Raw genomic sequence first — 27,309 nt, 5'->3', positions numbered from 1 at the left:
GATCCTTGCACTTTGCAGAAGGGCATTTTCAAGAAAACTAACCCCAGGATCTCTGAGTGGGGTCGGAGGTCGGGGCAGGGCAGGGGCTGCCGAGTGAGCGGGTGCGGCGGGGCCGGGTCCTGAACGCGCCTCTGAGCATCCTCGCATCGCCGCAGGTACCGGGGAGGGGGATCCGCCGCAGCCGCTCCGGGCGTGCTCCGCGTGTTCTCCGTCCCGCGCCCTCCCAGCAGAAGGGAGGTGCTTCAGGTATCCCCCAGTGACAGGCGGGTTCAGAGCCCTGTTCCCTATCCCCGAACCAGCTGCGTGACTCGAGCCCCTTCCAGAGGTGCGGGAGCCGCTCCCCTGCCCACGAGGGCGGGCGGTGTCCCCGTGGCGCTCCCTAGGGCGCTCCGTCCATCGGCGCCGGTTCCAGCGGAACTGGAACCTGGAAACGCTGTGAGCGCCCGCCGCGATCGGGATCGAGGCGGCGCCGCGCACGAGTGACGGGGAGCGCGGCCGCGGCCCAGGAGTGGGGCGGATTCCCGGCCCCGCGGGGGGGGTGCGCGGGGCCCGGAGGCCGCCGAGAAGATGCTGCAGCCACGCGTGTCCCAGGGCGCCGGGGGCCGAGGAAAAGCCGCTCCTGCCGTGGCCTCCCGGAGCCGTGCGCGGGAATGGGCCGCGAGCACCCGCCAGCACCGAGCGCCCGCCTGCAGACGGTGACCCCGGGTTACCCCGGCTGGCCGCGACCGCCACCCCCGCCCGTGTCCCCGCCCCCGCGGCGGAAGCAGCCCCGCCCTTCCGGCGGTTTTGGCGCGCGCTCCGCCGCCATGTCCCGCCCGGGGGCCGCCGATCCCGGCGCCGCCGTGGAGCGGCTCTGCCGGGAGCTCAACCTGGACGCGGCAAGCGCGGCCGAGGCGCTGCGCGACTTCACGGTGCTGCGGGGCACCTACAGCCTGGAGGTGAGCGGGGCCGGGTGGGGCCGGGCGGGCGGGCGCGGTCCCGCCCCGGCCGAGCCTGCGGGGCGCGACGCTGCCCCGGTGACCGCGGCGCTGCCCCGGTGACCGCGGCGCCCGTGCCCGCAGGGCGAAGCGCTGCACTGGTTGGCCTGCGCGCTGTACGTCGCCTGCCGCCGGAGCCGCGTGCCCACCGTGGGGAGCAGCCCGATGGAGGGGAACGGCGTCTCCCTGACCCGCATCCTGCGCTCCGCACGCCTCAGGTGAGCGCCCCGCCTGCCGGGCTGGGCCCTGCTGGGGCCGAGCACTCAGCGCCGGGAGTGCCCTGCCCTGCCCTACCAGAGCCGCTAGTCCAGGTGCCGCTCCTTCGCTCCCAGCGCTGCCAGCCGCGGCGAGGTTAAAGCAGTAAATCCGCTGTTATTACAGATGGAAATTAGATGCAAATGCGTAATTTCCAACTTCAAGCCTTTAGGAAACCACCTATGTCGGACCAGCAGCTGTTCCACACACACCAGTTGTTTCCCTCCGTAGTTAATTTTACCACAAACATCTCGGCGTGTGCCATCCCGGTACGAGGTGTGTCTGACTCAGGATTCAGGCCAAATCCCGATGGAGTGCTGGCAGCCGCTGGTTTTTCTGGGAACACAGCACTGGTGATCACTGAACTCAACCTTCTGCGCGGCCCCGGCAGCAGCTGCCCTGTCGCTGTGCTTCTGACCTGGGGCCATGCAGCCCGGAATGTTGCTCATTCCATTTAAAGACCCCGCTCTCCGCTGAGCTGTTGGAGGGGTTGTCAGTTATTTACATCTCCAGCTGACAGGTTTTTGTGCAGGTAACTTTGACAAGCATCGACTCTTGGCTTGTTTTGTTGCCTGTCCTACCTCTGCGTCAGCACACGCAGAAGCTGCGCCTGCACTTTGCTGTTCACCGCTGCCCTGCTCTACGCAGCCGTGCTGGCAGCCTCCATATCAAGTTAATGTTCTCGTGCCTTAAAGAGGGTCAAGGAGAAACCCCAGAGTAATAAAAGGCAAAAAGCTGATAACATTCAGTTTGGGAGTCTTATCAAAATAAATTGTAAACCTACATAGTAATTATGTCAATCTTTAAAGGAGCAAATATATTGCATTTTGGCTTTTTAAAATTTTAGAATGGAAGTTAGTTAAAGCTCAAAACATACTTTTCTTCTTTCTTTTAAGTTTAATTCAGTTTTTTAGCAAAATGAAGAAATGGATGGACATGTCAAACCTGCCCCAGGAATTCCGAGAGCGAGTTGAGAGGCTGGAGAGAAATTTTGAAGTGTCAACTGTGATTTTCAAAAAGTTCGAACCAATATTTTTTGATATATTTCAAAACCCTTATGAAGAAAGTTCCAAACCTCATCGAAGCAGGAAGCAGAGGTATTTTTTAGATTTGATGTGACTTTTCCCTGGAAAGAGTTATACCAAATCCACGTTTACAAAAATTAATTTCCAAAGTGGTGGGGTCTCTTTGACTCTGAAATGCAGCCAGTGCAGAGCCACCCCTGAGCCTGGTGAGTTCAGCTCAGGTCAGCTGGGCTTCACATGCAGCTGCTGTAACACAGGAGCTGTCCCACAGTCAGAGTGTCGGCGTGTGGTGGGGAGAGGTACCCTGAGCTGGGTTAGCTCCAAGGTACTACAGTGAGATCAACACTTCAAACATTTAGCAGAAATGGCTGAAGTAGCTCAGCAGTGTTCTGTCTTGGCACAGTGCTGGCAGGGGGTTGGTGTCACACCGTGATCCCTCTGCTCGAGGGCTGTCACATCCCTGTGACCTCCGTGCTGCCGGGTGTTTGCGTGGTTGCCAGATGAGTGGAAACACCAAATGGGAGGAAGTTACAGCTGATGTGCTCATTTTTATGATAAATTTGGGAATGTGTGGTGTCATCTTCAATACACACATGGACTGTCTGCCTTACTGAAAGGAGCTTGTCCATACTCCCTGCAAGAATATGTGGCTGTGACAGCTTTGTAGTGAGATTGTAACCTTGGGGATGAGGGAGCCAAGCTGTGGATCTGCAAGGTGTTTTTATCAGTTCATGTGGGTTCTCTGGATGTGAGGGGGGATAATTGTTCTGGTGCAATGCTCCAGTGTAGCTCCACATACACAGGCAGAGTGCAGGGGGAGGTGCTCTGTTGGGTGCTCTGTTGGTGTTCCTTTCTCAGAGCAGTTTTGGTTGGTGCCACCACAGCTTTGGCTGCTCTGTGGGTTGTGTCATGTCTTCCTTGGTCTTCCAGCTCCATGGGCTTGGATAGTTCTGCTCCAAACAGGAGTCAGCAGCTGAGCTGTAGTGCAAGCTGTAATTGCCTGTTCTGAAGGGATGGCTGATGCTTTAGTAAAATATTTTGGAAAAACCATCACTGGAATATATATATCCTTTGTCACCTCCCCACCTGTAGGAGGGTTCTGTGGGAGGTACGACACCAACAGAATAGTGTGGCAGGGTCAGAGGCCAGAGGCAGCCTTTGGCTTGGGAACAGGGTTGAGAAGTTGTGGATGTGTGCAGGACACTCTGTGGAGCCAGGTCAAGCATTGTCTGTCAGTCAGTGAGAACTGAACTCAGGACATGTAGCTTAGACTGTGCCTTAGTGTGGAATTATGACAGCAGCTCCAGCTGTTGTTTTAAGCAGGGAAATGGAATGAAATTTGAACTGTAGAACAAGGTTTGGCTTCCTGGAATTGAAGAGTAACTTCTCCCCCCATTTTTCTTGTGGACAGGCGGGTGCCGTGCAGCGTCAAAGATCTCTTCAACTTCTGCTGGACTCTCTTTGTGTACACTAAGGGTAGGCTGCTTGCTTCGCCTGCATGGTTTGTATACATTCCCAGCTGTGAACTTCTGTTGTGTTGCTTGACGTGATGTGCTGTCTCTTAAAGGTAATTTCCGTATGATTGGAGATGATTTAGTAAATTCGTATCATCTACTTCTGTGCTGCTTGGACCTGATTTTTGCCAATGCCCTTCTGTGTCCAAACAGAAGAGATTTGCTAAATCCATCATTTAAAGGTATGATGGGGATAGATTATTTACAATCAAGTGTGCTTTGTTCTCTTGGCTCATTTGAAATGAAGTTGAAGGTTGGTTGTCTTCCCCCTTCCTCCTGGTTCCCAGGCTTACCAGTGGAATTCCACGCTCTGGAGATCAAAGCCTCCGAGGATCCTCCCTGCATCATTGCCATGCTCTGCGAGCTGCATGACGGGCTCCTTGTGGAAGCGAAAGGCATAAAGGAGCACTACTTCAAACCATACATTGCAAAGCTGTTTGATAGGAAGGTACATCTTGCGAGTTTTACGAGCACTTGATGGTGCTCCGTGGTGGTCTCAAGATCATTTAAGTCATGCAGGTTCCACAGGGGAGAGCAAAGGAACTTGTTAATAAGCAAAGGCACTCAGGCTGGCTCAGGTTTTCTTTGTATTTTAGCAGGAGCAGAATTCCCTCACACTTCTAATGCTGTGTGCTGCAAGGTCTCCTCTGTTTCAGCTTTTTATGTCAGTGAAGAATCTTTCCTTTCTTGACAGTGTGAAACTGAATCATGAAGTATGGTGTTTTCTTCAGGCAAAAAAAAAGTGATCTCCTTGTGAAATAATTGTATGGGATGTGTGTCATGGGGGTGTGGATCCTGCTGCTTTTCTTGAAGTTGAGCAAAATGCTTTGGAAGGAGAGGTTGAGGTTGCACATGTACAAATTGTCCTGTCTAGTTCTGATCCTGGAAATGTTTTCCAAGCTCTGTGGAAGCTTCTTTGTAGTTGCTCATCGAGTCAGTCCCTAAGCCAGCAGTGAGCAGACGTCGCATTGCAGGGCTGGCTCTGAGCAGTGAATTTGTCTGGAGCTTGGATCCAGTTGGGCGTTGTGCTCTGTCTTGGTAATGGCACTGTAGCCCTTTGGTCTAGGCCAAAAAAAAAAAAAAAAAAAGAGTCCAGTTATGCACCTAAATCTCATTTTCTTTTTGACTAAAACCATCATGCTCTCACACTTGAAACCGTTTTGATTTTATTATCTAAGATACTTCTGCTTTTTATTCTTAGATCTTAAAAGGAGATTGTCTGTTGGATCTTTGCAACTTTACAGAAAATAGGTAAGTTACAGCTTTTGTTCTTGATGATAGGGCTTGGTTCATGTCTAAAGCATGGGCCTTTGTGTACTAAATCTCGGATTTCCTATTCCTTTGTCTTGTCATATCTAATGGGTTTTGATTATTTGACCACCAAAGCTGCTCTCTGGCTGAAACACTGTCTGGATCAGAGGTGTGGCCCATGTCAGGGGTTCAAGCTGCAGAGATTTTTTTTCTTGATACCAGGTTTTTTGGTGCTTGCTCTGATTCTCTGGCAACTGTAACCTTTGAATAATGTAATGCAAACGAAAACCTTGGCTCTGAAGGTTACAGATGTGTTTCTATGCACATATTATTCCCAAGTAGGGAAATCTCTAAATTTATTTCTCTATCTCTAATTGAGTGTATAAATCTCTGGATACAGCAGATAGACTCAAAAGGAAACTAAGCAACAATTGCAAAACCACAAAAAGGAGGTGAACAATTTCTGTGGGACGGAAGTATAGTTGTTTCAGAAACTATGAATTCACTTCTGAAAGCTACTTTAAATGCAAACTATAAAAAATCCTTGTCAATTTATTTTGCCTTTTGCAAAAATACCTATTAATTTGTTTCTGCCTTTTGTTTGTGAGCTTTTAACTTGTTGATTTGCTTTGGGAATTTTGAGCACAGACTCAATTGTTTTAACAATGTGGATAACACCTCAATTTAGATATAAACTTCTTTCTTTGATCATTGAACATTGATTTTCTCCTAGTATTTCTGCTTTAAGATTACTAGTATTCCTTCAGTAACACTGTTATATGGAATGATGTAGTAGTCCCTGTTCTTTTGCAAGTAGTCTGACATCTCAAACACTCTTGTAAGCATCTCTGGGTTTTTTTTGGTCCAACTTTCCACAGACCTTTACATTTTCCTAAAAGACATAGGACAGCTGAACCTGTGATACAGTCAGGTTTCCTGTGGGATCACAGAGTTGGTTGTGTTGTGAATACATTGTTATATTCCATTATTATACATGCTGGAACTGCATTCCTGACCCACATGCAGGCAGGATTATTGGTTCAAGCCATTTCTGATTTTCACCGAGAAGTTCCATTCTCCTTCCCAAGTATATGTTTAAAGCCTTGCAACCTTGGTGGGATTACACATTCCTTTTTTCCAGCTGGGTTTGCTGGAAAAAAGAAAATTAAGGATTTGTTTGGTATCACAAGTCAGTGGTGATTTTAGAAATAAAACCCAGGCAGGTAACTCCTCACTTTCCCCTCCTCTGCACCATTAGGAAAATTATGGGCTACAGAGTGGCAAAGCCAGAAATGCAGCAGAGTGAGTTGGGTGCAGTTCTCCCTGGTGCACAGACTTAACTTCTGACCAGCTGAGCACTTCCAGATTGGTTTATTCACAACTGGCGTGAAAGCAAAGTTGGTTTTTCCCTCTTCCTACTGAGATCCAAATGCTGGTAGAAGAATGATTCCTGCAGTGATCCTGGAGAGGTTTTGGGTCAAAGGGCAGGCAGGGAAGACCAGGGGCAGGATGCTCAGGGAGGTGGGAGCAGCATTGCTGTCCAGAGCATGAAACTCTGGCCCTGTGTTGGTTTGGGGCTGTGCCTGCACTCCTGGGGTGCCTTCTTTGTTTCATCAACAGTTAAACCTTTGGTATCAAACCTGGGCTTCTCTTTCAGCAAAGCACTGAATAAAGAGTATGAAGAGTATGTTCTGACCGTGGGTGACTTTGATGAGAGAGTTTTCCTGGGAGCTGATGCTGAAGAAGAAATTGGCACTCGAAAATTCCCTGCAGATGTGCCAGGAGAGAAAACAACAGCAAGAGCTCACATGGAGTGTCATCTGCAGCAGCATTTTGAAAAGGTGATTCATTTAGCATGGCAAGCTCACTTGAAGATCTCCTTCAAGTTTTCTCATCCTTATACACTCTTTGAATCGTTTGAGGTGACTTAAAATTTCTTTTTCCTGAGAGGAAGATGGTGAACACAGGCTTCAGTGCTGCCTTGCTATAAGGAGAAAAAATGGTATCTTTTTTCCTGTGTAATTTTTAAAATAACTATTCCTTAAAGAGAATGAGTGCACTTTCACATGATAGTTTGGTTTTGTCCAAGAGAAATCAGTAAGTAATTAATACCCAGACACGTAGGTCTTAGTTTTGATCAAGCTTCATTTATACCCCATAATCATACCACAAAACCTTGACACTGAATTAATTTTCCCACTGTTTCCTTTCTTAGGAAAGGAAAAGTCAACTTTACTTTCCATAGAAGAGTAGGAAGATTCATGCATAAGCCTCAACAAAGTCTCTCTTTGTTACAAAAAGTAGCCTATAAACCGAGCTAATGTTTCACTTTGGTTAAAAATGTAAAATGTATTTAATGAAGTTGACATGCATGAAAACAGTTGTTTAATTACTTTTAATCTTGGATAAGGGGGAAAAATAGTATTGGCTGTGTGAAAGAACCATATGCTGTTTGATTTACATTTCAATTAAAAAATAAGAATTCTTATTCTAAGATGCTGGTACAAGTGTAAATGAATCATATGTCTTAGCTTTTTCCCCCAAATATAAGTGTAATCCATATTCAGGCAAATTAAAGATAGGAGTTTGGAAAGGGTTTTATTAATTCTGGGCTTCAGTTTCTGTATTAATAATACAGTATTAATAAAACAGTAATACAGTAAAAAATAATAATAATACAATAATAATAATAAAAAATAAAACAGTAATAATAATATTAATACTATATACTGTAAATAATAATATTAATACTATATACTGTAAAACAGTAATAATAATATTACTGTTTATGCACAACGACTGCAGGCTTCACCTTTTCTCACTATTTGCCTTGTATCTTCAGAATGTTGTCAGTTCAGAAAATTAAAACCAAAAACATTATTGTGTCACTTCCAGAGAGCAGGATACAAATAGGTAAGTGCAGTCCACACCGCTCCATCTGCTCAGTGCCACTTCATCCTTTGGATGGAGGATGAAGGGAGCCCCGCTTCCCAAGGAATGTTGTCCTGTGAACCTCTCCTGGGCAGCTCTGCCACCCACTCCTTGTGTCACCCAGCTAATGCAGTCAGGGACTGAGAATGGGAGCATGTGCTTCCTCTTCCATGCCCTGTATTTTCAATGTTCAAATGAACCTAAAAATTTACAGCTTTTAAGATTTTAGGTCTTGTTTTACTGTGTTTTAGTTATAAAATCCCTTTGAGTTAATTTTTTGCTGCTTGAAGATTTGTTATATTTTATATTTATGGAGTCCTGGGAAAACTTGGGCTCATTTTTAGTCACTTCTGAGCTCACAAGTGAAGCCTTCACGTAGTTGTACTAGTGGTGTAATTTTAATCTTTGAAGGAATTTTGCAGGAGATGCTCATTTGGAAGGTAATTGAGACAGTTTTGTTGGCTGGTTTCTATTTATTATTTTTCTCTGTCTGACAGAAAAGGTCATTTGCACCTTCAACTCCACTGACTGGCAGAAGATACCTGCGAGAAAAGGAAACTGCCATCACTCCTGTGGCTTCGGCCACACAGAGCGTGAGCCGTTTGCAGAGCATGGTGGCTGGGTTGAAAAATGCACCGAGTGAACAACTTACAGCTATTTTTGAGTGAGTATGTCCACTTCAGCTGCTTTCATTGACACAGAAACTCATCTTTTGGCTTTTTTTTTCTTTGGGGCAGAATATTTTGGTCTGTGTCTCTGTATTATTTCTTGTTGAAGGATCTTCTGTTTGCTTGATGATTTTATCTGGAGAAGGATGGCTGAACACACACACCCCCATCTGACGTTTGTCACCACCGTTGTGTTAATGGAGCTTCAGCTTTTGCTGATGCTGATTTGTCTGTCTGATTGAAAGCCAAATGCATTTTTTGTTTGTTTACATTTTAAACAAGTACTTATCAATTAAAAGGTGTGGTAACCATGTTGGCAGAGGTTTTGGAGAAGGGCTTGTTCAGGTGAACAAGCTGCAGTCTTCACCCTCAGCTGGGAAGATAAAACTAGGAGCAGCCTACAGGCTGCCCATTTTTCCTTCACACTACTGTAGGGTATGTTGGTCTTACCCCACGGCACAAGGATGTGCCTCGCAGTGACCCTGGTCACTGTCAGTGCTGACCTGGAATAGCAGCAGCACCCACTCGGGATTTTCTGGTAGTTGTTCCCTGAGCACACATCAGATTACTGCCTTCCTCCCTGAGCATAGCTCATAAAAAGCAGTAATTGAATAGTAAATACCTGTAAAGATGCTTGGTGTTTGCCTAATATCTTTCCAAGTTGAGGTCCTGCTGTGTTACGGTGTCTCCAGATGTATTTTTCAAATCAGAATAGACATTTAGTATTAGCACTTAATATTTGGAGTCCAGAAGCAATGTTTCTTTTAAAGTAACCATCATAAACAGGTAAAAAATATTACTTACTGTTCTCACCTTTGGAGTTATGTATATTTGAAAGTTTTGCTAGCACTAGTTCCTAAAAGTTTGCAACTGTGCTCCGTGGGACGTATTTGTTTTGAATGTTTCTTTAATTGTTTTTATATAAGGACTGATACTATTTATACTGTACAATTTAGACATTAATGGGTCTGTAATCTCTGATAAAACATGTGTTTGTTCCAAATAATAAACCAGACTCTCAAGAGAGAGGTAAATATTAAAATGGGAACAAGAATTGCGTAAGCCTTTGGCAAGAGCTGTGATGAGTACTTTGCTCATCCTGGATGTGAGTTCAGCAAGCACTCAGGTATATATACTGTGTCCCTGGAAGAAATGGAGAAACTATAGTTGGGACTGCGTAATATTCTATGCTTTTCAGTATTTTCTTTTTCAAATTAAAATTCCATGGAAAAGCTTTGAAGTTAATTAGAAGACTTTGTTCAAAGAGAAACCTTAGCTGATTTTAGTTCTGGCTTTTCAGAGTAATTTAGTGTCTTAATTTGACACCAGCCACAGGCCACTGTCCTCTAAAACAGAGTTGCTGGAAAATTCAGAAGCATTCAGAAAGAGCATCTCCAGTCAGAGATACTATGGCCCTTTTTTATGGCAGTGACAATGTGGAGTTCATCAGTTCTCCCAGTCTTGGTAGGAAATGGGAAGATGCTGCTGCCTCTTCCCTCTAAGCTTTTCTGTGCTGCCTCAAACTGAGCCTGGCCTGTGTGGTGTTGTGGGTGCCTTTGGTTGGTTGCTTGTTGTAGTATCCTTACTCCTGGCAGGTTCATCTTTCTCCTCACTGTGCTGCTGTGGTTTTTGCTTTCTCCTGCGTTCGTTCCAAGATCTGCATATCAGCCCTGGCCCTGTTAGGAAGAGAGGACCTGATCCTTGTGTATGTTTTATGTTTTCCTCTGTCTGTGTAATACAGGTTCTTGCTGATGAGGAATGCTTGGTGTAATTGCCTTATCTTTTTATTTTGGTTTTATGGTTATTGTTGTTTCTTGATGTTTATTTTTTAAACTGGATATTAATTTATACAAACAAGGCTTTCTTTGCTTTTGGCTTCAGGTCTTGTGCCCGCAGCCCCTTGGAAAGCATCATGAGCAGAGTGAAGGAAATTGGTGAGACCTTCTGTTGCAGCTACACTCAGTCAACAGATGAGCAGCCAGGATCTCACATAGGTATGGAGTGAAAGGCATGGGGTGTTTCAAAATACTAAACCAGGGCAAACAGAATGCGTACCTATACTGTTTTCTTTATTTAATATAGTGGAGTTTGTTTTATCCCAGGATACACCCAAGCAGAAAACTGCTGCTGTCAAGCAGTACACTGTAAAGAATAAAAGTTTATGGCAGAGTAAACCCAAGGGTGCAGTTCAAACTGGGATAACCAAGAAATCATGGAAAAGCAACTCTTAATAAGTGGAAACTTGCATTCTTTTTAGCTTTATAATCTAAATGAAACTGAAAGCAAATAGGAAAATTATTATTGCAAAATTGCATCACAAGAAATATTACAATAAATAATCCTTTCAAATACTTACGGAATTTCATACTGTACCTGGGACTAGTGGATTTCTGAACTTTTTTTTTTTTTGTTTGCAAAGTATGTATGTATTCACATGAGCTATTGTTTTGGATGAGAACAGGTGCTGCTCAGTTTACCTGAGTTTACTTAACCCTGTTTGTGCCAGTGGCATTGGACTTAATCTCTGTTGATTTTAAATTTCAGATTTTGCTGTAAACAGATTAAAACTGGCAGAGATCTTGTACTATAAGATCTTGGAGACTATAATGGTGCAAGAAACACGGAGACTGCATGGGAAGGATTTGACTGTAAGTAAAGAACCAGTGAAAGATTAGAACACTTTTTGTAACTGTTTCTTGGAGTTTATCTTCAGGCAGTTCCAGAACAAAGCACTGTAAAGCACTCTGTGTATGTTGTTAATACTAAAAAGGGGAAATATGTGGGAGCTGCCAAAATGTATTTTTCTTCTACTATTTAAACCAGTATAACTATCATAAGTAAACATTTGAATTTGTGTTGCCTTCTAGAATTAGAGCTTTATGGACGGATGTCATGGTTTGGCGCAACGCAATGCTAGCGCCCCCATGAAAATACACCTTCCCAACATAAATACTGTGAGATGTTATCAGGAGCAGAGCAGAGCAGGCCCAAGCTTAATAACAAAAGAAAAAAACTTTATTAAACTACTACTAATATAAAAGACACGCACGCTAAATCCAGGATGAAGATCCTCTAAAACACTCCTCCTCCCACCCAGTTTCCAAAATTACCACAGTGAGACATCACCCCGGATTCGTGATCAAGTTGCCACCCTTCAGATAATCAATACTCAGTCCATCGAGAGAGAGGCGTCTCTTCTGTACCATAGACCTCCCAGGAAACACAGTTGCCACCTCCTGTGTTTCCATGTCACACATGGCACCGCCCAGAGAAAATCTGCCAGTGTGACACTCTCCTTTCCATGTCACAGTGCTCTCACCACCGTGCATGGACAGACTGCCCATAGGGCTTCTTTAAGGATGCTTTGCCACGGACCAAAAGAGACAACAGTTCAGCTTCTCATCTTGGGACCACAGTCCCCCCGATTTTCCCACTGGGGCCGAGGGTCCAAGAACAGAGATCTTCTAATCTTCTTCTTCCTGAAGACAGAGGGCATCACCATTCCCTCCTCAGCTTTTCTCTGTTCTCTCCATTCCTGTGCTGGTAGTTTTTCTTTCTTCTTCTTCTAACATCTCAGGTCCCAGACTGTCTCTCTTCCACTATAAATCGAGGAGGAATAATATTTTACAAAGCCTTCATTTCCCAGGATAGGGTTAAAAGTTCAGACTCCTTGGACGGCTGAAATCTCTGCCCAGAACTCCCAACTCCCACGCTGGGCATCTCCCACCTCCTTCTTCTCCTCTGCCAGCAAATTTCAGATACCATCACACTCTCTGTCTCTTTCCCTCTGCGGGGGCGGGGGGGGACAAAGGCATCTCTGCTTCTCTCCACCCTTCCGTCCGCAGGAGCTGGCTCGGTTCCAGTCCTTCAGCCCCCTCAGCCTACCTTGTCCAGGCCACATGGCTTCCCCTCCCACACCCAGCCTGTGGCTGGGCAGGGGTGAGCCTGCACTGCACTCTGACCAGAACCAGAGAGAGTTCCCCTGGGAGTTCTTGCTTCTAAGCCCCTGTGTTCTCAGAGGTGTGTCCATGCCTTCAGTGGTCACTCCAGGTGCCAATATCCAAACCTGACCACTGATTGGTTTGACCCAACTTCCTGAAAAAATTCACTTCCATGTCAAACCACGACAACAGATAACTTTTATTATCTTTACCCAATAAACAGTACTAATACTTCATGTTAGACAGCGCTGCATTTGCTCTGCTTTATGTTGCACAGCAAGGAGGCCAGTTTATTTGTCCATAGCATGCAAAATGTGATAGTTTTGGTGTTGTTACTCTACTTCTGTTCTCCCCAACTTCCCTGTAAAAAGGAGGTTGTGGATGGGAGAAGAAGCCAGCTTCTTTCCAACAATAAGCTGTGTAGTGTTAGTGCCACAAAATTCCAACTTTTATTTCTCAAATCTGAGGCCAGTGCCATTTTGTGTGCTCTCTGCAGGCTCTCCTGGAACAGGATCTCTTTCACCGCTCCCTCCTCGCATGCTGCTTGGAGATTGTGCTCTTCGCTTACAGCTCCCCTCGCACCTTCCCCTGGATCATTGAAGTTCTTGACCTCAGGCCATTCTATTTCTACAAGGTAAATAAACACTGGCTTAGGACAGGATCTGTATTAAAAATGGCATGTTACTGGATTGAGAGTCATAGAGGATGATGCTCTTCCTCCCTAGGGAGTCAGGTAAGACAAGGACTGATGTTAACTGTGCATTAGGGCCTGTTCTAAATTCTGACTGTCCTGAAGTGTATTACTTGGAAGGTGTAATGCCAGAGCTGAAGCTGAAGCTGAAATATAAAGTAAAAAAAATTGTACTGATCTGTAACATACTGCAGATGAACTTTTATTGGACTAAAGCCTTCAAGCATATATTTTGTTGATTATTTATATTTATTGACTACAATGTAGTTCTAAAATAGCAGCTACAGATCTGAAATATTGCCTTTGGCTGCTACTACTTTTCACAGGCTTGCTTTGCTAAGTCTGGGGGCTTTTTCTTTACGTAACAAAACATAGAATATCTTTTCCAGGGTTTTCTCTGGTTTTGCTCTTCATTTAACCACATTTTTCCCACTTCCAGTGTAACTTGATCTTCATCTACTTCAATCCTTTTATCACCTATCCATATGCCTCCAGTTTTTGCTGGATACCTAGCAGTTTATTGGGATTAGTTCTGAATAAATCAAGTAGTTCTGTTTAGATGACAGCAACCAAAAAATTGAAGCCTTTGAGAAAGCTGGTTCATTATCTGTCCTTCCTTTTTCCTTTACTCCTCAGCTGTAGGGCAGTATTGGAGCTGTAACAAATCTGTCAATATTGCTGTGGCTGTTGGTAGCCTCCATCAAAACTGGTGTACATCCATTTATGGAACAGATTTATGTTTGATTTGAATTTTCTCATCTATTCAGTGTATATTCTTGCAGCACTCTTGTTTGGACAAAAATTGCCATTGCAAAGGTCTCACACAAGAGAGACTTGTGACGTTTGTAACTTTGTTCTCTGGGTGTAGCTTCTGTAGCAGGAATAACCAAACATATCAATAGGTCTTCCAGGGAACTTTTATGGCATTTCCATCTCTGGAGCTTTAGCAAAATAGGCTGAATGCTCCTCTGACAGGAATAACACAGGGTGGATCTTGTGCTGGAATATGATACTGCAGTCAGCTCTGTTCAGCCCTCATTTGTCCATGTTAAGGGTTCTGAGTGCTTCTTAAATGAAACTTTAAAGCAGTGTTTTTCAGCTCCTCATGTTATGGGCTTCTTATTTGCAAGAGCAGAAATGCTGGGGCTGTCATCCCCTGCTGAGCAGCTGTACCTGATCACATCTCCCAGGTCAGTGCTGTGTGTGCCCAGTGTTTCCACTTGTGCACAGTTAGCAGGGGTGAGAGAGGACCCTAAAAACCCCTGAGGTGGATTGTTCTGCACTGATGGCATATCTGCTGTCCTCTTCCAGCCCCAAGGTTGCTTTGGGAAAGGGGGTTAAACAAAAAGGGATTAGAAGAAGGTTGGGGAAGATGAAGATGTGAGGAGACTGGAGCACTCTGTGTTGACATTTTGAACAGGAGCCTGAAATAAATAGCAGTTAGACGGTGTTAAACATGAGCAATGTGACATTGCTCTGTGTGTGTGTGTGTCATTGTCATCAGGTTATTGAAGTGCTGATTCGGTCTGAGGAAGGACTTTCCAGAGACATGGTGAAGCACCTCAATAGCATTGAGGAACAGATTCTGGAGAGTCTGGCCTGGACTCGGAACTCAGCACTCTGGAATGCACTCGAGGCCTCAGAAAACAAAGTCCCAACCTGTGAAGAAGTATGTGATCTCATTCCTGTTACTAGGAAATTCATGTTCTTTTTCTCACTTGTTGTTTTATACAGAAAACTGTTCAAATGAGATTATTACTGCAGAAAATCATCTATTAATCGATTGTCACAAAGAAGGGAAATTAATTTGTTATCTTATACTGACATTTCTTATTTCTCAGGTAATATTTCCCAGTAATTTTGAGGCCAGCAGTGGAGGAAGTGGGTTTGGGCACTTGCCCATGGTGCCATTATCTCCCATAATTCATCCTCGAGTGAAAGAGGTTCGGACAGATCTTGGTGGGAGTTTAAGACGAGGTAAGTTCAAGGCTTCTTATATAATTTGTGTGAATTTGGGGAGGGGGTTACACTTTGTCATTGCAAAAAGCAACCTTGAACCTGAATTGAGAGTTCAGAATTGTGAAGTTTATTTGATCAAGAGAAGGTCTAGATGCACCCCATCAAAGCAGTGCTGTGACTCATTGGCAGCAGACAGTGCTTCCATTCTGGACTGACTTGATGCCAGGGTGACCTTACTCTGAGGTGAGCTGTCATCTAATCACTTACTGTCCGTTGATGTTCGAATTTTTCCAGGTTTTTTTTTTTTTTTTGCTTTCTGTTAGTTTATGGTCAGTGAGTTTGACTGGAGTTTAGGTGACACTTTTTTTAGATATAGTGACAGTGCTACACTTACTCCCGCTTCCTACAGAACTGTTTTTGTGCAGGGGTGGAGGACAATGCTTTGCCTTCAGTGTTTTGTCCTCTGAAGCTGCTCTGTGCAGATTGCTGGATCTCACACAGAACTGTCTCCTGACAGTGAGGGTGCAGAAGCAGTGCCAGCACTGCTGTTTCCTTTGCATGCTTCTCTAGTTAGGAATTGCTGCTTTTGTTGTATCCGACACTGGTCCATGTGTTCTTGCACGTGCTCCAAGGACTGGTGGGTTGTGTAATGTTGTCTCCTTCGGTGTTTATCTGGCAACAAACAAGGCTGCTTGGTGTTTTTTAAAATACTCCTTAGGAAGGAGATGGACAAGCAGTTTCTGTGGTAGGGTTCACTGATGGAAGAGGAACCAGATTGGAGATGGTGTCTTACATATGGGGAAGGCTGTGTGAGACACAGCTTTGTATTTGAGAATCTGGTACTAGAGGCTTCTCCTAAATTCATTTGGGAGGATGATGGGGATGGGAAATGTGTATTTGTCTTTGGTACCAAGAGAACCATCTTCGCAGAGTTAGAAGTAAGGTCTCCTGTGGAAGATCAGACAGTTACAGAAGCTGAGCTGGATAGCGCCGCCGACCTCTTGGCCCTGGTACAGGGGAAGCCGTGGGAGAGATAAACTCAAGGCAAAATCAAAAGCGAAGACATTGTGTCTGGTCACTCTGACAGCTCTGTGGAGAGAAGATGTAACAAGGACATTGCTGGCACAAAGGAATGTAACAGGGACCTGATAAGTGAAAAGACTGTGTTGCTACAGGAACAGGGGCAAAGGGGTCTGAGTGTAAAATTTTGTACAGAACTTAGAGAACTATAAATACTGGTGACTAGTGTAATAAATGGGCTTTGCTTGCATAGCATGGTCCGTGTCTCTCAATCCCTGCAGTCTCCAATCAATCTTACCTGCCCAGTTATCCAAATAATTTGATTCATGGGAAATAGGAAATTCTTGTCACTGTTATTGTCACAGACTGCAGCAGAAATGCAAAAACCCTGTGAACAGAAGCCTGGTACATTAGTGCTGTGTACTTCAGGCTTATTACTGGAGTAAATGTTTGAAAGCAACAGAATAGCCTGAGAGGAACTGGGGCTACGTGACGGCGGAGTCACCTGACTAGGAGCAGTTTAGAGAGAGTTTGAAAGCCAGAACATAGGGAAGACAGCATGTCCAAGGAGTGTGGTCAGGGTTCCTGTAGAGGAATGTGTTCACAGGAGTAACACTTGCAAATATTCCTGGTTGCTAGGCTGACTGGAGTAAGTACCTGTGATCCTGTGTGTTCCTCAGTATCTGTGGATCTGAGTGGCAGCTCAGCTTCCATGTGATACCTGATGGCAGAACTGTGCTGTCTGGGGTGACTGCAAAAGGAGTCAGTCAGACTACGTATCTTGTTCTTATCACCTCTGAACAGTGAACTCTGAGAGTAGGCCTGAGCTATAAGTGATCTCTGCTGGTATAGTTGGAAGGTATCCTTTCCCATTCTCTGCAGAAGTATTTCCATTAAGCTGCTGTTGTTAAGATTCTGTTGGGTTTATTTTTTCTTCCTTGACATGCCAGACATGCAGCCATTGTCTCCAATCTCCGTTCACGAGCGCTACAGTTCTCCTACAGCTGGAAGTGCTAAGAGAAGGCTCTTTGGAGATGACAGCCCCAAAGAAATCCATATGGAAAAAATCTTAACGAAAGGAACTAAGCTGACAATTGCTCCAGCATCAAGGATTGGTGCTGAAAACATGTCAGTATCTCCTGCCCAGACAGTGCTGACCATGACAACCACTACAGGACCAGGAAAAGCAGGACAGAAGGTCACTATCCCACTGCATGGTAGGAATTTCTGCTGTTTTTCTTCTCTTCTAGGATGTTTTCTTTAGTCTTAAGTTATGCTTAAACCAACCATGCATCTTGAAAGTGTGTTGCTTTTTCTTTCTGAAAAAACAGTTACTTTCTCAACAAGGGCTATCCTGGTTTGAAGGACAGATATCTGCCAAGGAAGGCAGGAACCTCCCTTGGAATGGAGACTATGACCCCCTACCCTCCGAATTATTATAACTTTGAAATTACGGGGCTTTCAGGCAAAGATATGAGAAGAGGAATAGCAGTTCCTTCCTAGCGTGTGTGTCCAGCAAGGCAAACAAACACCAAGCCCGGCAGCAGCAGCGACCAGAGGCACAGACCCAGCGGCAGCCTTCTCCCGGCCGCAGGCACCTTCCCCTGCGGCGCAGTTCCGGGCACTGCCAGCGGGGGCGCCGCTGGCTCCCGGCCGGGCAGGGCAGGGCAGGGCGATGATTCCCCCACGGCTGCAGGGGGCGCTGTGGCGCGAGCTCGGCCGCCTCTCTGCACACGGCAAGGGCGGGCGGGCTGGCGGAAGGGATGGAGAAGGGGCTTCCTTTGGAACCCTCAGGGACAGCCGGTCCCGCTGCACCTCCGGCTGGTGAAATGCACTGCAGCAGGAACCTCGGAAGCGGCAAGCTGGAACAGCAGAGGCAAGCAGATCCTGGACTAATAAACGAGATGTAGCAGAAACTCCAGAGCTGCGGCCCCTGCGGGGGTTCTGGCAGGCAGAGGTGCAGGATTACAGTGTAGCAAAAACTCAGAGCAGTGGCAGAAGATGGCAGGAGCGGGCAGGGGTCTCCTCTGCAGCAGCTGCCTCACACAGCAGGGAAATGCGTCCTCTGGTAGGGGCTGGGGCTCGGGGTCCAGGTCTTTTCCCCGAGGCACCCGAAGAGATGGCAGCCGCCCTTTCCAATGAGGCAGGGTGCCAGTGAGGTCCCAGTTCAGTGGCTGCTCTCATGAGCAAGCGCTCACTCCTGGCACAGAAGCAGGACAGGGCTGGGCTCCCCCCAGTAAACAGCAGCTGGACCATCCTCCTCCCAACCCAACAGCGAGAGAGGGTGAGGAGCCGCCAAAATTTAGAGGTATCATTTCCCTTCCAAAGAGAAAAAACCCCAGGTAAAGACCCTTCCCCATCCTTACCCTGAGCCATGGCAACTTCTTTTGTCTCTCTTAAGTACCAGTCGTTTTTGTCTCTTAGAAATGTATGGGAGAAAATTCTCTGAGAGAAAGAAAACAAAAGGAGCAATCCTAAGCTCCAGCAGCAACAAAAAAGGTTACATTTATATTGACATCACATCCTTGGAGACATCTGATCCCTGGCAAACACACTGAGGATTTCTCCTCTTGGAGAAAGGATCATGTTTGTGCTCCTTCCAGATATACCTCACACATTAAGCAGTATTTTGGTTTTCAGCTCCATTCATGATTTACTGCAATTTGTCTTAATTTGGTCTGTTAAAATCTCAAAAGGCTCTGGAACTTCTCGATAAGAGTTACGTGCTAACATTAGCAAAATACTGTGAGACTTCTGTTTTGTGGAAGTTAGGTGATACTTGAATATATCTGAAAATTATATGTGAGCAATGAGTTTATAGCCATTTCTTAATTTAAAAATTGGGTCTATAGTTAAAGATTAAAATAAAAATTCTACACTACTCATGTTTAAGGAGATTTTCAGCAAGATAATTTGATTACTGAGGAAAATAATGAGGACTGTATAGGATGTGCTGCCAGTTTTGCAGAATAAGAATAAAAAAAAGAATACCCACCTTCCCCCAATAGATTAGAAAACCAAGTATAGAAATTGTGATTGCTTGTAAACTTTGTACTTTAAGATAACCTTTAGAAAAGATCATTCACATTCAGATTCTCCTTTTAAAACTTACCAGAAATGTAATTTTTACTATTTCTGAAGACTCAGAGAGTCAGTCTTTTTAGACTGTAGTACAGAGGATGAGATGTCTTCAGTATCAAATGTTCATAAATGAGTTTGATTTGCTGTTTGACTCTGCAGCATAAGGAGAGCAAACAGTTTATTTCTGAGTATGTGTATCCTCTCCAGGTATTGCAAATGACATGGGTGGAATCACCTTGATCCCCGTTTCGATTAATTTAGGCCAGCCATGTAAAGTGGATGCTCAGGCTTCCTGCCACCCTCCTGGGAATCAAGCACAAGAAGTGCAGCTGCCAGTGGCCAGCAAACCAAAGAGAACAGGCTCCTTGGCACTGTTCTACAGGAAGGTGAGTGTCCTTACTCAGAAGGGGTGTGTTATGAGTAAAAATTGATCGAGCCAAATTTAATATTTAATAAAAAATAGATTTTTATTACACAACTGAAATTTGGTCCAAGATAACCACAATCCAATCAGAAAGGGTCAGTGCCGAGCGCTGGGTGAGGCACAGGTCCTCTACAGCACAGGGTCCCCTATGTTCACACCGACCCGTCCAGTCAGAGCGGTTTTTATACAGTTTATTCTGCCCGAGGCAGAGTCCCTTTTCTTCCTCTCAGTACTTCACATATTCATGTGGAGTTCTTTCTCTGCAATGAACTGACAAACTGAACAAAACCATGTCCGGGGAGTGATGTATGTCCATGACTGAGTTCCCGGAATCCGGTATTTATCACTTATTCATTGTCCTGGCGTTCCTGGATCACCTTGAGGAATGACCCATTCAGTCATTTGCAAATGAGGTTCTCCTTCCTCCTGTCCAGGTGGTTTCGACACTGTGATGCAGTCCCCAACACTGACTTGTGTGCTTAAAAATCTTTTATAAGAATGTCTCTTACCAGCATAATATATCTAAGATATATATAACATTTTATACTCGCAAATTATCCCATATACACATAACAGGTGCTGTACTTGTTCTTGTGAGCATGCTGGAGCCTGCCTGCCTATGCAGCTCCCATTACCTTCAGTCTTCGTTTGCCTTAAGCTTGGCACATGCAGTCCTTATATACCTTGAAGAAGAAGGGAAAAGATGTTGAGTGTTGCAGAGAGTCCAGTTTTCTCCTTTCCACCCATGAGATTTCTTTTTAATTAGGAGCGTCTATAAATAAATATTAAAGGAATACTTTACTTCAGATTTTACTTCTCTTGGCTACTTTGATTGCCCCCACATTAGCAAGGGTTAGACAGATCTGACATGAGATGATTTTCCTGTGTCTCGCTCATTCAAAGCTGCGCTGCTGTGGATCCAGCATCTGGAGATACTCCTTTGCCACTTTTAAGTCCTCCCAGCAATGCTGATCTTGCTGGGCTGGGGGCTCAGAAAGCAGTGATGAATAACATGATGAATAACACAGTAGCTTAAGGTTTCTAGAAAGAGTTTGAAATAATGCAAGATTAAGTTAAGAACTTGGTGTCCTTCAGAGAAACTTCAGATGACTTTCTTACAGTTGCTTTCATTTTCAGTGTGAATTTTGTGAAGGATCTTTGGAGGAAGCAGGGTAACGTGGTCTAAATGACTACAAAGAATATATCCCTAAATTAGTCTCTCTCCAAAATATTGGAAGATTTTTCTTTGCTGTTATTTTCTTACTAGGTAAGTTATTTTCAGAGGTTTTCCCCTTTGAGGGTATCTGTATAGATACCGTAGAATGTAATAAGTTCTACCATGAACAATCTTTAAGGTACATTTTAATACAAAAAATAATTTCTGGAAACACTTGTAAGCCACGTTGTTTGTCTGAACTTTTGGTTCTTTGATTTTGCCCATGACAGGAGGTTTCTCTGAGAAAGGAGTAAGAATTGATCAGCCACCTGGCAGTCAAGAACATTGCATTTTGGGAGTTTTACTCTCAGCTGGGGAGAGCTTCAAATGTAGCTGTGTCTTTGACTAACCATGTCATAGGCAACATAATTCCTCTTAGTTATGAAGAAGAGCTAAAACCTTGACTTATATCTGTCTTCAAATTTTGACCTTCCATTTACAGTGATCATTGTACTTACAATGATCATTTTCCCCTAGTTCCCTTTCTCGGTCCTGTTCAGTAGAGCAAGTGAAAATGACACTACCCCTTCCTGCTTTCCAGCATAAAGAAAGTGCCTAATTAGTTAGTGAGGGATATGGTGTAGAAGCTATTTAAGGTGGATTTTCTGCAAGTGTTAGAGATTCAACAGTTGAAGAGTGGACAGCTTAGTCTTTGAATCCGAAAATTCCAGAATGATTTTGGTTGGAAAGGACCTAAAAGATCAAATCATTCCACCCCCTGCCGTGGGCAGGGACACTTTCCGCTAGACCGTGCTCTATCCAGTCTGGCCTTGAACACTCCAGGAATGAGGCAGCAACAGCTTCTCTGGGCACCCTGCGCCAGGGCTTCACCTCACTCACAGGGAAGAGTTCCCTCCCAGTATCCCATCTAACTCTGCCCTCTGGCAGTGGGAAGCCATTGGCACTCCAGGCCCTTGTTCCAAGTCCCTCTCCAGCACTCCTAGAGCCCCCTTAGGCAGCAGAAGAGGCTCTAAGGCCTCTCTGGAGCCTTTTCTTCTCCAGGCTGAACAACTCCCACCCTCCCAGATCTCTTATGGGAGAGGTGTTCCTTTCCTCTAATCATCTTTGTAGCCCTTGTAGAATAGCTCTGCTTTGATGTTTTTTATTTCTGCAGGCCAGGATAAGCTTGTTTGGCTACACTCTTTGCTGTGTGTCTTTTCCTTCCAGGTGTATCATCTGGCAAGTGTGCGCTTGCGTGATCTGTGCTTAAAACTGGATGTTTCCAATGACTTGCGCAGGAAGATATGGACGTGTTTTGAATTCACATTGGTTCATTGTGCCGATCTTATGAAAGACAGGCATTTGGACCAGCTCCTCCTCTGTGCTTTTTATATCATGGCAAAGGTAACATGTAGTTTTAAGAAATTCATGGAATTTTATGTTCAAAATATCAGGTGTGTTCAGCATTTACAGTTTGATTAATTCGTGTCATATTACTGGAGGGAAGGGGAAGGTCCTTCCAAGAATTGGATGAAGTCTCAGTATGGTTTTTTCCTTGTTTTGCATATCTTAGCTCAATGGCTTGTTGATGGAAATTCTTTACAGAGTTTTTTTTCTCTGAGTGTGTTCACAGTGAGCAGTGGTTGACACAGATGAAGCACTGTGTGGTCTTATTGCCCTGTATTTATTTTCTGTCCCATTTGTAATCTTGACAATTTGTCAATCTGAACTAAAAATTCCATTACAATTACAGAATTAGGCAGGTGCATAAATTTGCAGGAGCAAATTTATGTAAGGTGGTTTCTAGTCCCAAAAAATCCTTTTAGCTTTTGATGATTCAGTCTGAGGAATTGAGGTGGTTGCCTGTTGTACTTAATTTCTTACTTCATTTGCCAGCTTTAATTTAAGGTGCTGTTAAATTGGATTGTGAAACTGGACTATTGGTTTGACTGAAACTTGAGCTGATGGTTAGAGTGTCCATCAAGCCTAATTCAGATACAAAATTCAGGAAGCTGGATTATCTTTTCTTGAGGGCAAATGAAAAGGAGCACTGTGTGGACGGAAACTGATGTTTAAATTGTGACTACCTGTGCTCTTAACTGCAGCATGGGTTAGGCTCAGCTGATGTCAATACTGATAGCAAAGCCATTTAATAGTCAGTGCTCTGTATTTTATCATGTAATTTGTCCGTTGTTTTGGGGTTACTTATAATACAGACTTTTGAATGCTGTCTCCAGTGCAGTGTGAGACCTGACAGCTTAGCCAGAGACATTAATACATTGTCTCCTGGCTCCTACTACAAAAACTGTTGCTTGTCTGCTCTTAAAATTACAGATGTATGACTGAAAAACAAAGCGCTTAAAGAAATTAGCTATTTTGAAATAAAAATAGCAAGGTGAAATTGCATATGTGTACCTGTCTAATGTCTTGTTCACGATTTCCCCACTTTCTGTTTAGAAAAGTTAGGGATGCAGTTTCCAAATTCAGAAAACACATTTTGGACTTAATAATATTTCCTTTCTTTAATTTTAAGTGTCACTGGAAGAAAAATCTGGAAAGGAGTAATGCCTAAGCATCATAAGCAACCAAAAGGTTTAGTAGCTAAGAAACAAGGAATTCCTGAACAAGAAAAATCTTTGCTGTTTCATGCTCTCATCATTAGAGATACATTTTAAAATTATGTATTCATATTAATACTCCTCAAAAAGCTACATACTGGACCTAAGCAGCCCAGCCTTCATGCTTGCACTTGGTCTTCAAGAGCCTTTTCTTTTCCAGGTAACCAAAGAGGAAAGAACTTTTCAAGACATAATGAAAAGTTACAGAAATCAGCCACAGGCAAACAGCCACGTAAGTCCATAGCATTGGCTTTACTTTCTGTAAAGCTCAGAAGCAGCTTTTGAAGTCTTTGTGCTCATAAGAGAACTCAGATAACTCAGATCCTCTGCAGTGTAATACTTGTTCCTGTTCAGATGGATTTCATCTAGTCTCCCCGACTTCCTTGCTTTCCTTGACAAGAATGCTTTTCCCTGGTGTCTTGTAGGTTTATAGGAGTGTCTTGTTGAGGAGTACTTCTGATGATGTTCCATTGGACAAAAATGCAAACCCAGGTGTGGAGATGACAGAAGGTGAGTACAGCAAAGGAATCTGCTCTTTTCAATAATGTACTTGGGGCTTTTAAAGAACTGGACTGTCAAGTAGTAAGAAGTGGAGCAAGTTTTACAGTTGGGTGGAACTATTTTCTTAGTATGTCAGTGATACTGTAGTGCTTCTTGGATGGCAACACTGATAACAAAGAAAAATGAAGAGTACCTGCAGCATACCCTGCTCCTGGCTCAAGCACATTTCTTGAACTCCTGTCTTTAACTGGTCAATTTATGGACAAGTTCTTGCCAGCTGGACATCATAAGTTCAACTCTGAAGTGTCTGGTTTGCCAATGCTGTAGTTTTGAAATCTGAAGCTCTCTTATTGTCAGACTCATCTGTGAAAGCTGGCAGTTCCTTGGGACGATCCACAGCAGAGGACTCAAGTGAGTCAGAAACTGAGGAGAGAGGAGATCTTATTAAATTTTACAACGCAGTCTACGTAGGAAGAGTAAAGTCATTTGCACTGAAGTACGATATCACAAACCAGGATCATGTGGTAAGTAAAGTATTTTGGGATTAATACTCACAGAATCATTTTTCCTGGCAGTTAAATGTATGTCAATAACTTTGTCTTGTCACCTGGTGTGGGTCAAGTCAGATAATTGGAGGTAATGGTGTGAGCACTTGCTTTAACAGCCTTTCAAGAGGACAAATGTAGATGCTGCTCAGTTTTCAAACCCAGTTCCAAATTCTTTACATCAATGCAATACCTATTTGCTCAAATGCCTGTGGACTGTCTCTGCAAGGCATCTGGAAGATTAATTCTGTTGCTTGGTCGTTACTTGATCTGTTGTTTCACTGCCACAAGTTAAAATATTCTAAAGAAGACCTGGAAGTGTATTAATCTTCTCTTGTGTGAAGTTCCTGCTCTCAGGATGTTCCGATTGAGCTGCTGTGCAGACATGTCCTCTCTTGCAGATGGAGGCGCCTCCGCTGTCGCCGTTCCCCAGCATCCGGCAGCAGCCGGTGTCTCCCCGGCGCATCTCCCAGCAGCACTCCGTGTACGTGTCGCCTCACAAGAACGGCGTCTGCCTCACACCTCGAACTGCTCTGCTCTACAAGTTCAATGGCAGCCCTTCCAAGGTAGAGACAAAAACAGGGCTGAAAGTGGTTGAGAAAGGGTTAATTGTCATCTAATTAGGATGTGGTCTAGTGCAGCTCTGATGTGTTATAATGAATAGTCTCTCACTTTGCACTGAAAGGTAGAACTCTGTATGTAGACTCCATCTCTCAGAGCTGCAGGATAATCTCTTGTTCTCTGATGTTTCAGACATAGAGCAAGTATGAAATGGAGTCAGAGTAACTCATTATTTTTGTCTTGATCGCAGAGTTTGAAGGACATCAACAATATGATAAAACAAGGTGAACACAGGAGTAAGAAGCGAGCAATAACAATTGACAGTGACACTGAATCCCCCACAAAGCGACTCTGCCAGGAAAATGATGATGTTCTACTAAAACGTCTGCAGGATGTTGTCAGTGAAAGAGCAAATCACTAAAAAACTTCTGCTTTCTGTGGGATCTCTAAGTTACGGAGCTGGATATTTATTTCTTGGTTTTGTATATAGACAACTGTCAAGTTCCTTCAACACTGAACTTTCACCTGACTTCCATAGGACACAAAAAGTAAGAGTTATGTAGGAAATGCCAGTGATCTTCATGCCCAAAGACCACACTGTGCTATAACTTACTCTGAGCTGTTTTAGCAAAAGAGTGTTCTGTGAAAGCTGTATTGGATGTTCTCAAGCCTCATTTGGAGCATCATGAGTTCTGAGTGTAACTCAGCTTGTAATACTGGTTTTATTATTAGAATAAGAGTGATAAAGAAATTAGTGAAATCAGTGACGTTACCTCAAGCTTTTGGTATTTGGAGAAGAAACTTGCAAAGTGCCTTAATTGAAAAGAATATGGAATTTTTTGCATTATTTTACTGTGGAGTAACTGGAAGGAGAATAAATTAATTATTTAGCCTCAGGAAGAGCTGAGTAGTTTTGAACTGTCAGAACTTCTGTTAAAAAGTGTATGTTGTGACACGTATCTGACAGCTTTTGCAGTAACAAAGGCAATAATCTAAAAATACAAATAGTGGTGACTTAAGTTGGACTCTGGTAAAGCACTGAGATACAGTTCTGTGAGCCTGAATTCCCTTTCTCTTGAGCACATTGGAAGCCACAGAGCAGCCTGCCCTAGATGCTGCTCATACACATGGCAGCTCACCCATAAGGAAATACAGTCACAGCTCAAATCAACAGCTAGGGTTTGGTCATCTGAGAGCTGTTCAAATGCACAAATTAATTTAATAAATTGAATCTCTTGTTTTTTCCTGAAGACCTTTAGCCTCTTGTGTAGTATCTACACTGAATGTAAGCCCATCACATAAGGAGATGTGTATGTGTGAGGTTTTATAGAAGGCTTGGGTTCACTGGAAAAATATAAATTGCAGCATCCAATTCGTGTGACTGAGTTTTTAATGCTGAGGATTTGCTAGGGCCTATTTTACCAAAATGGAGAAAAGTCAGGGTTTACCCATTACTGTAAATTAGTAGTTTGATCTTATTTTATAATTGTATTTAAGGTTAGAGCCATAGAGAAACTTCTCAGCACTGTAATTTTCAGTTTCTATGTAACTGAACTGAAAAAAAAAAAAAAGAACGATTACATAGGACTTACTTGAGGGGCTCTGTTCCCTTCATTGGCTGAGTGGATTAGTATTTGCTGTGAGATCCACAGTTCTAGGGGAGAACACTGCCATGATTTTGAGCAGCCTCAGCTAATGAATCTAGCCAGCAGCGATGAAGGAGAAATTGATTACTAAGTGTAGGTGTGCAGGGACGCTACTCAGCAAGGAGCAGAAAGTTTACAAACTTGGTTTTGAGTCATTAACTACTTGAATATTTGATTTTTTTAAACTTTTTTACTTTAAAAAAAAGGTGCTTGCCCAGGGAGAGCTGCAGTATGAGGAAATGGCCATGCAGTGGAATAGGTTTGATGTAGATGTTTCCTTTAAGTTTATTCAAGTTTTAATGTTTGTCTTCAGATTTTGAGATAAAAAGAGGAGGATTGCAGCCTTTCTGCAATAGGATAGGAAATTTATGGTTAGGCATGACAGCATCAGTCTTTCCATGGTATTGTATGATGAGAGTTTAGTTGACATGGTTTTATTTCAATATCCTGTGCAAATCTCCTGATGTCTCTGCTCTCCACACTGTCACTGCCTTCTCTGACAGTAGACAACTGATGGAGCCAAAATCCTTTTTAATTGTTGTTAT

General features: G+C 43.9%; 1 protein-coding gene across 4 annotated transcripts; it reads left to right on the top strand.

Moving 5' to 3' along the window:
• The first annotated feature begins 806 nt into the window (after positions 1–806).
• Positions 807–26,193, top strand: RBL1 (RB transcriptional corepressor like 1). 4 transcript variants are annotated; one of them, XM_053993364.1, is made up of 22 exons: positions 807–938; positions 1,062–1,195; positions 2,129–2,329; positions 3,669–3,733; positions 3,825–3,953; positions 4,059–4,219; positions 4,973–5,022; positions 6,680–6,863; positions 8,451–8,617; positions 10,503–10,615; positions 11,166–11,269; positions 13,059–13,196; positions 14,758–14,922; positions 15,095–15,230; positions 17,183–17,449; positions 19,521–19,699; positions 22,121–22,297; positions 23,672–23,743; positions 23,937–24,021; positions 24,370–24,536; positions 24,959–25,123; positions 25,369–26,193. In XM_053993364.1, the coding sequence occupies exons 1-22, from the start codon at positions 807–809 to the stop codon at positions 25,537–25,539; spliced, it is 3,162 nt and encodes a 1,053-aa protein (XP_053849339.1). In that variant the 3' UTR covers positions 25,540–26,193. The 4 variants fall into 4 exon arrangements, with proteins under 4 accessions (XP_053849339.1, XP_053849340.1, XP_053849341.1 ...); XM_053993365.1 differs by lacking the exon at positions 807–938 and having other exon boundaries at positions 1,066–1,195; positions 19,575–19,699; XM_053993366.1 differs by lacking the exons at positions 807–938; positions 14,758–14,922 and having other exon boundaries at positions 1,066–1,195.
• The last annotated feature ends 1,116 nt before the right edge of the window (positions 26,194–27,309 follow it).

The sequence above is a fragment of the Vidua macroura genome, chromosome 17 (genome assembly GCF_024509145.1).
Source record: "Vidua macroura isolate BioBank_ID:100142 chromosome 17, ASM2450914v1, whole genome shotgun sequence".
Classification (NCBI taxonomy): domain Eukaryota; kingdom Metazoa; phylum Chordata; class Aves; order Passeriformes; family Viduidae; genus Vidua; species Vidua macroura.
The sequence above is the reverse complement of the archived record's forward strand: the minus strand, read 5'-3'. Positions and strand labels throughout refer to the sequence as shown.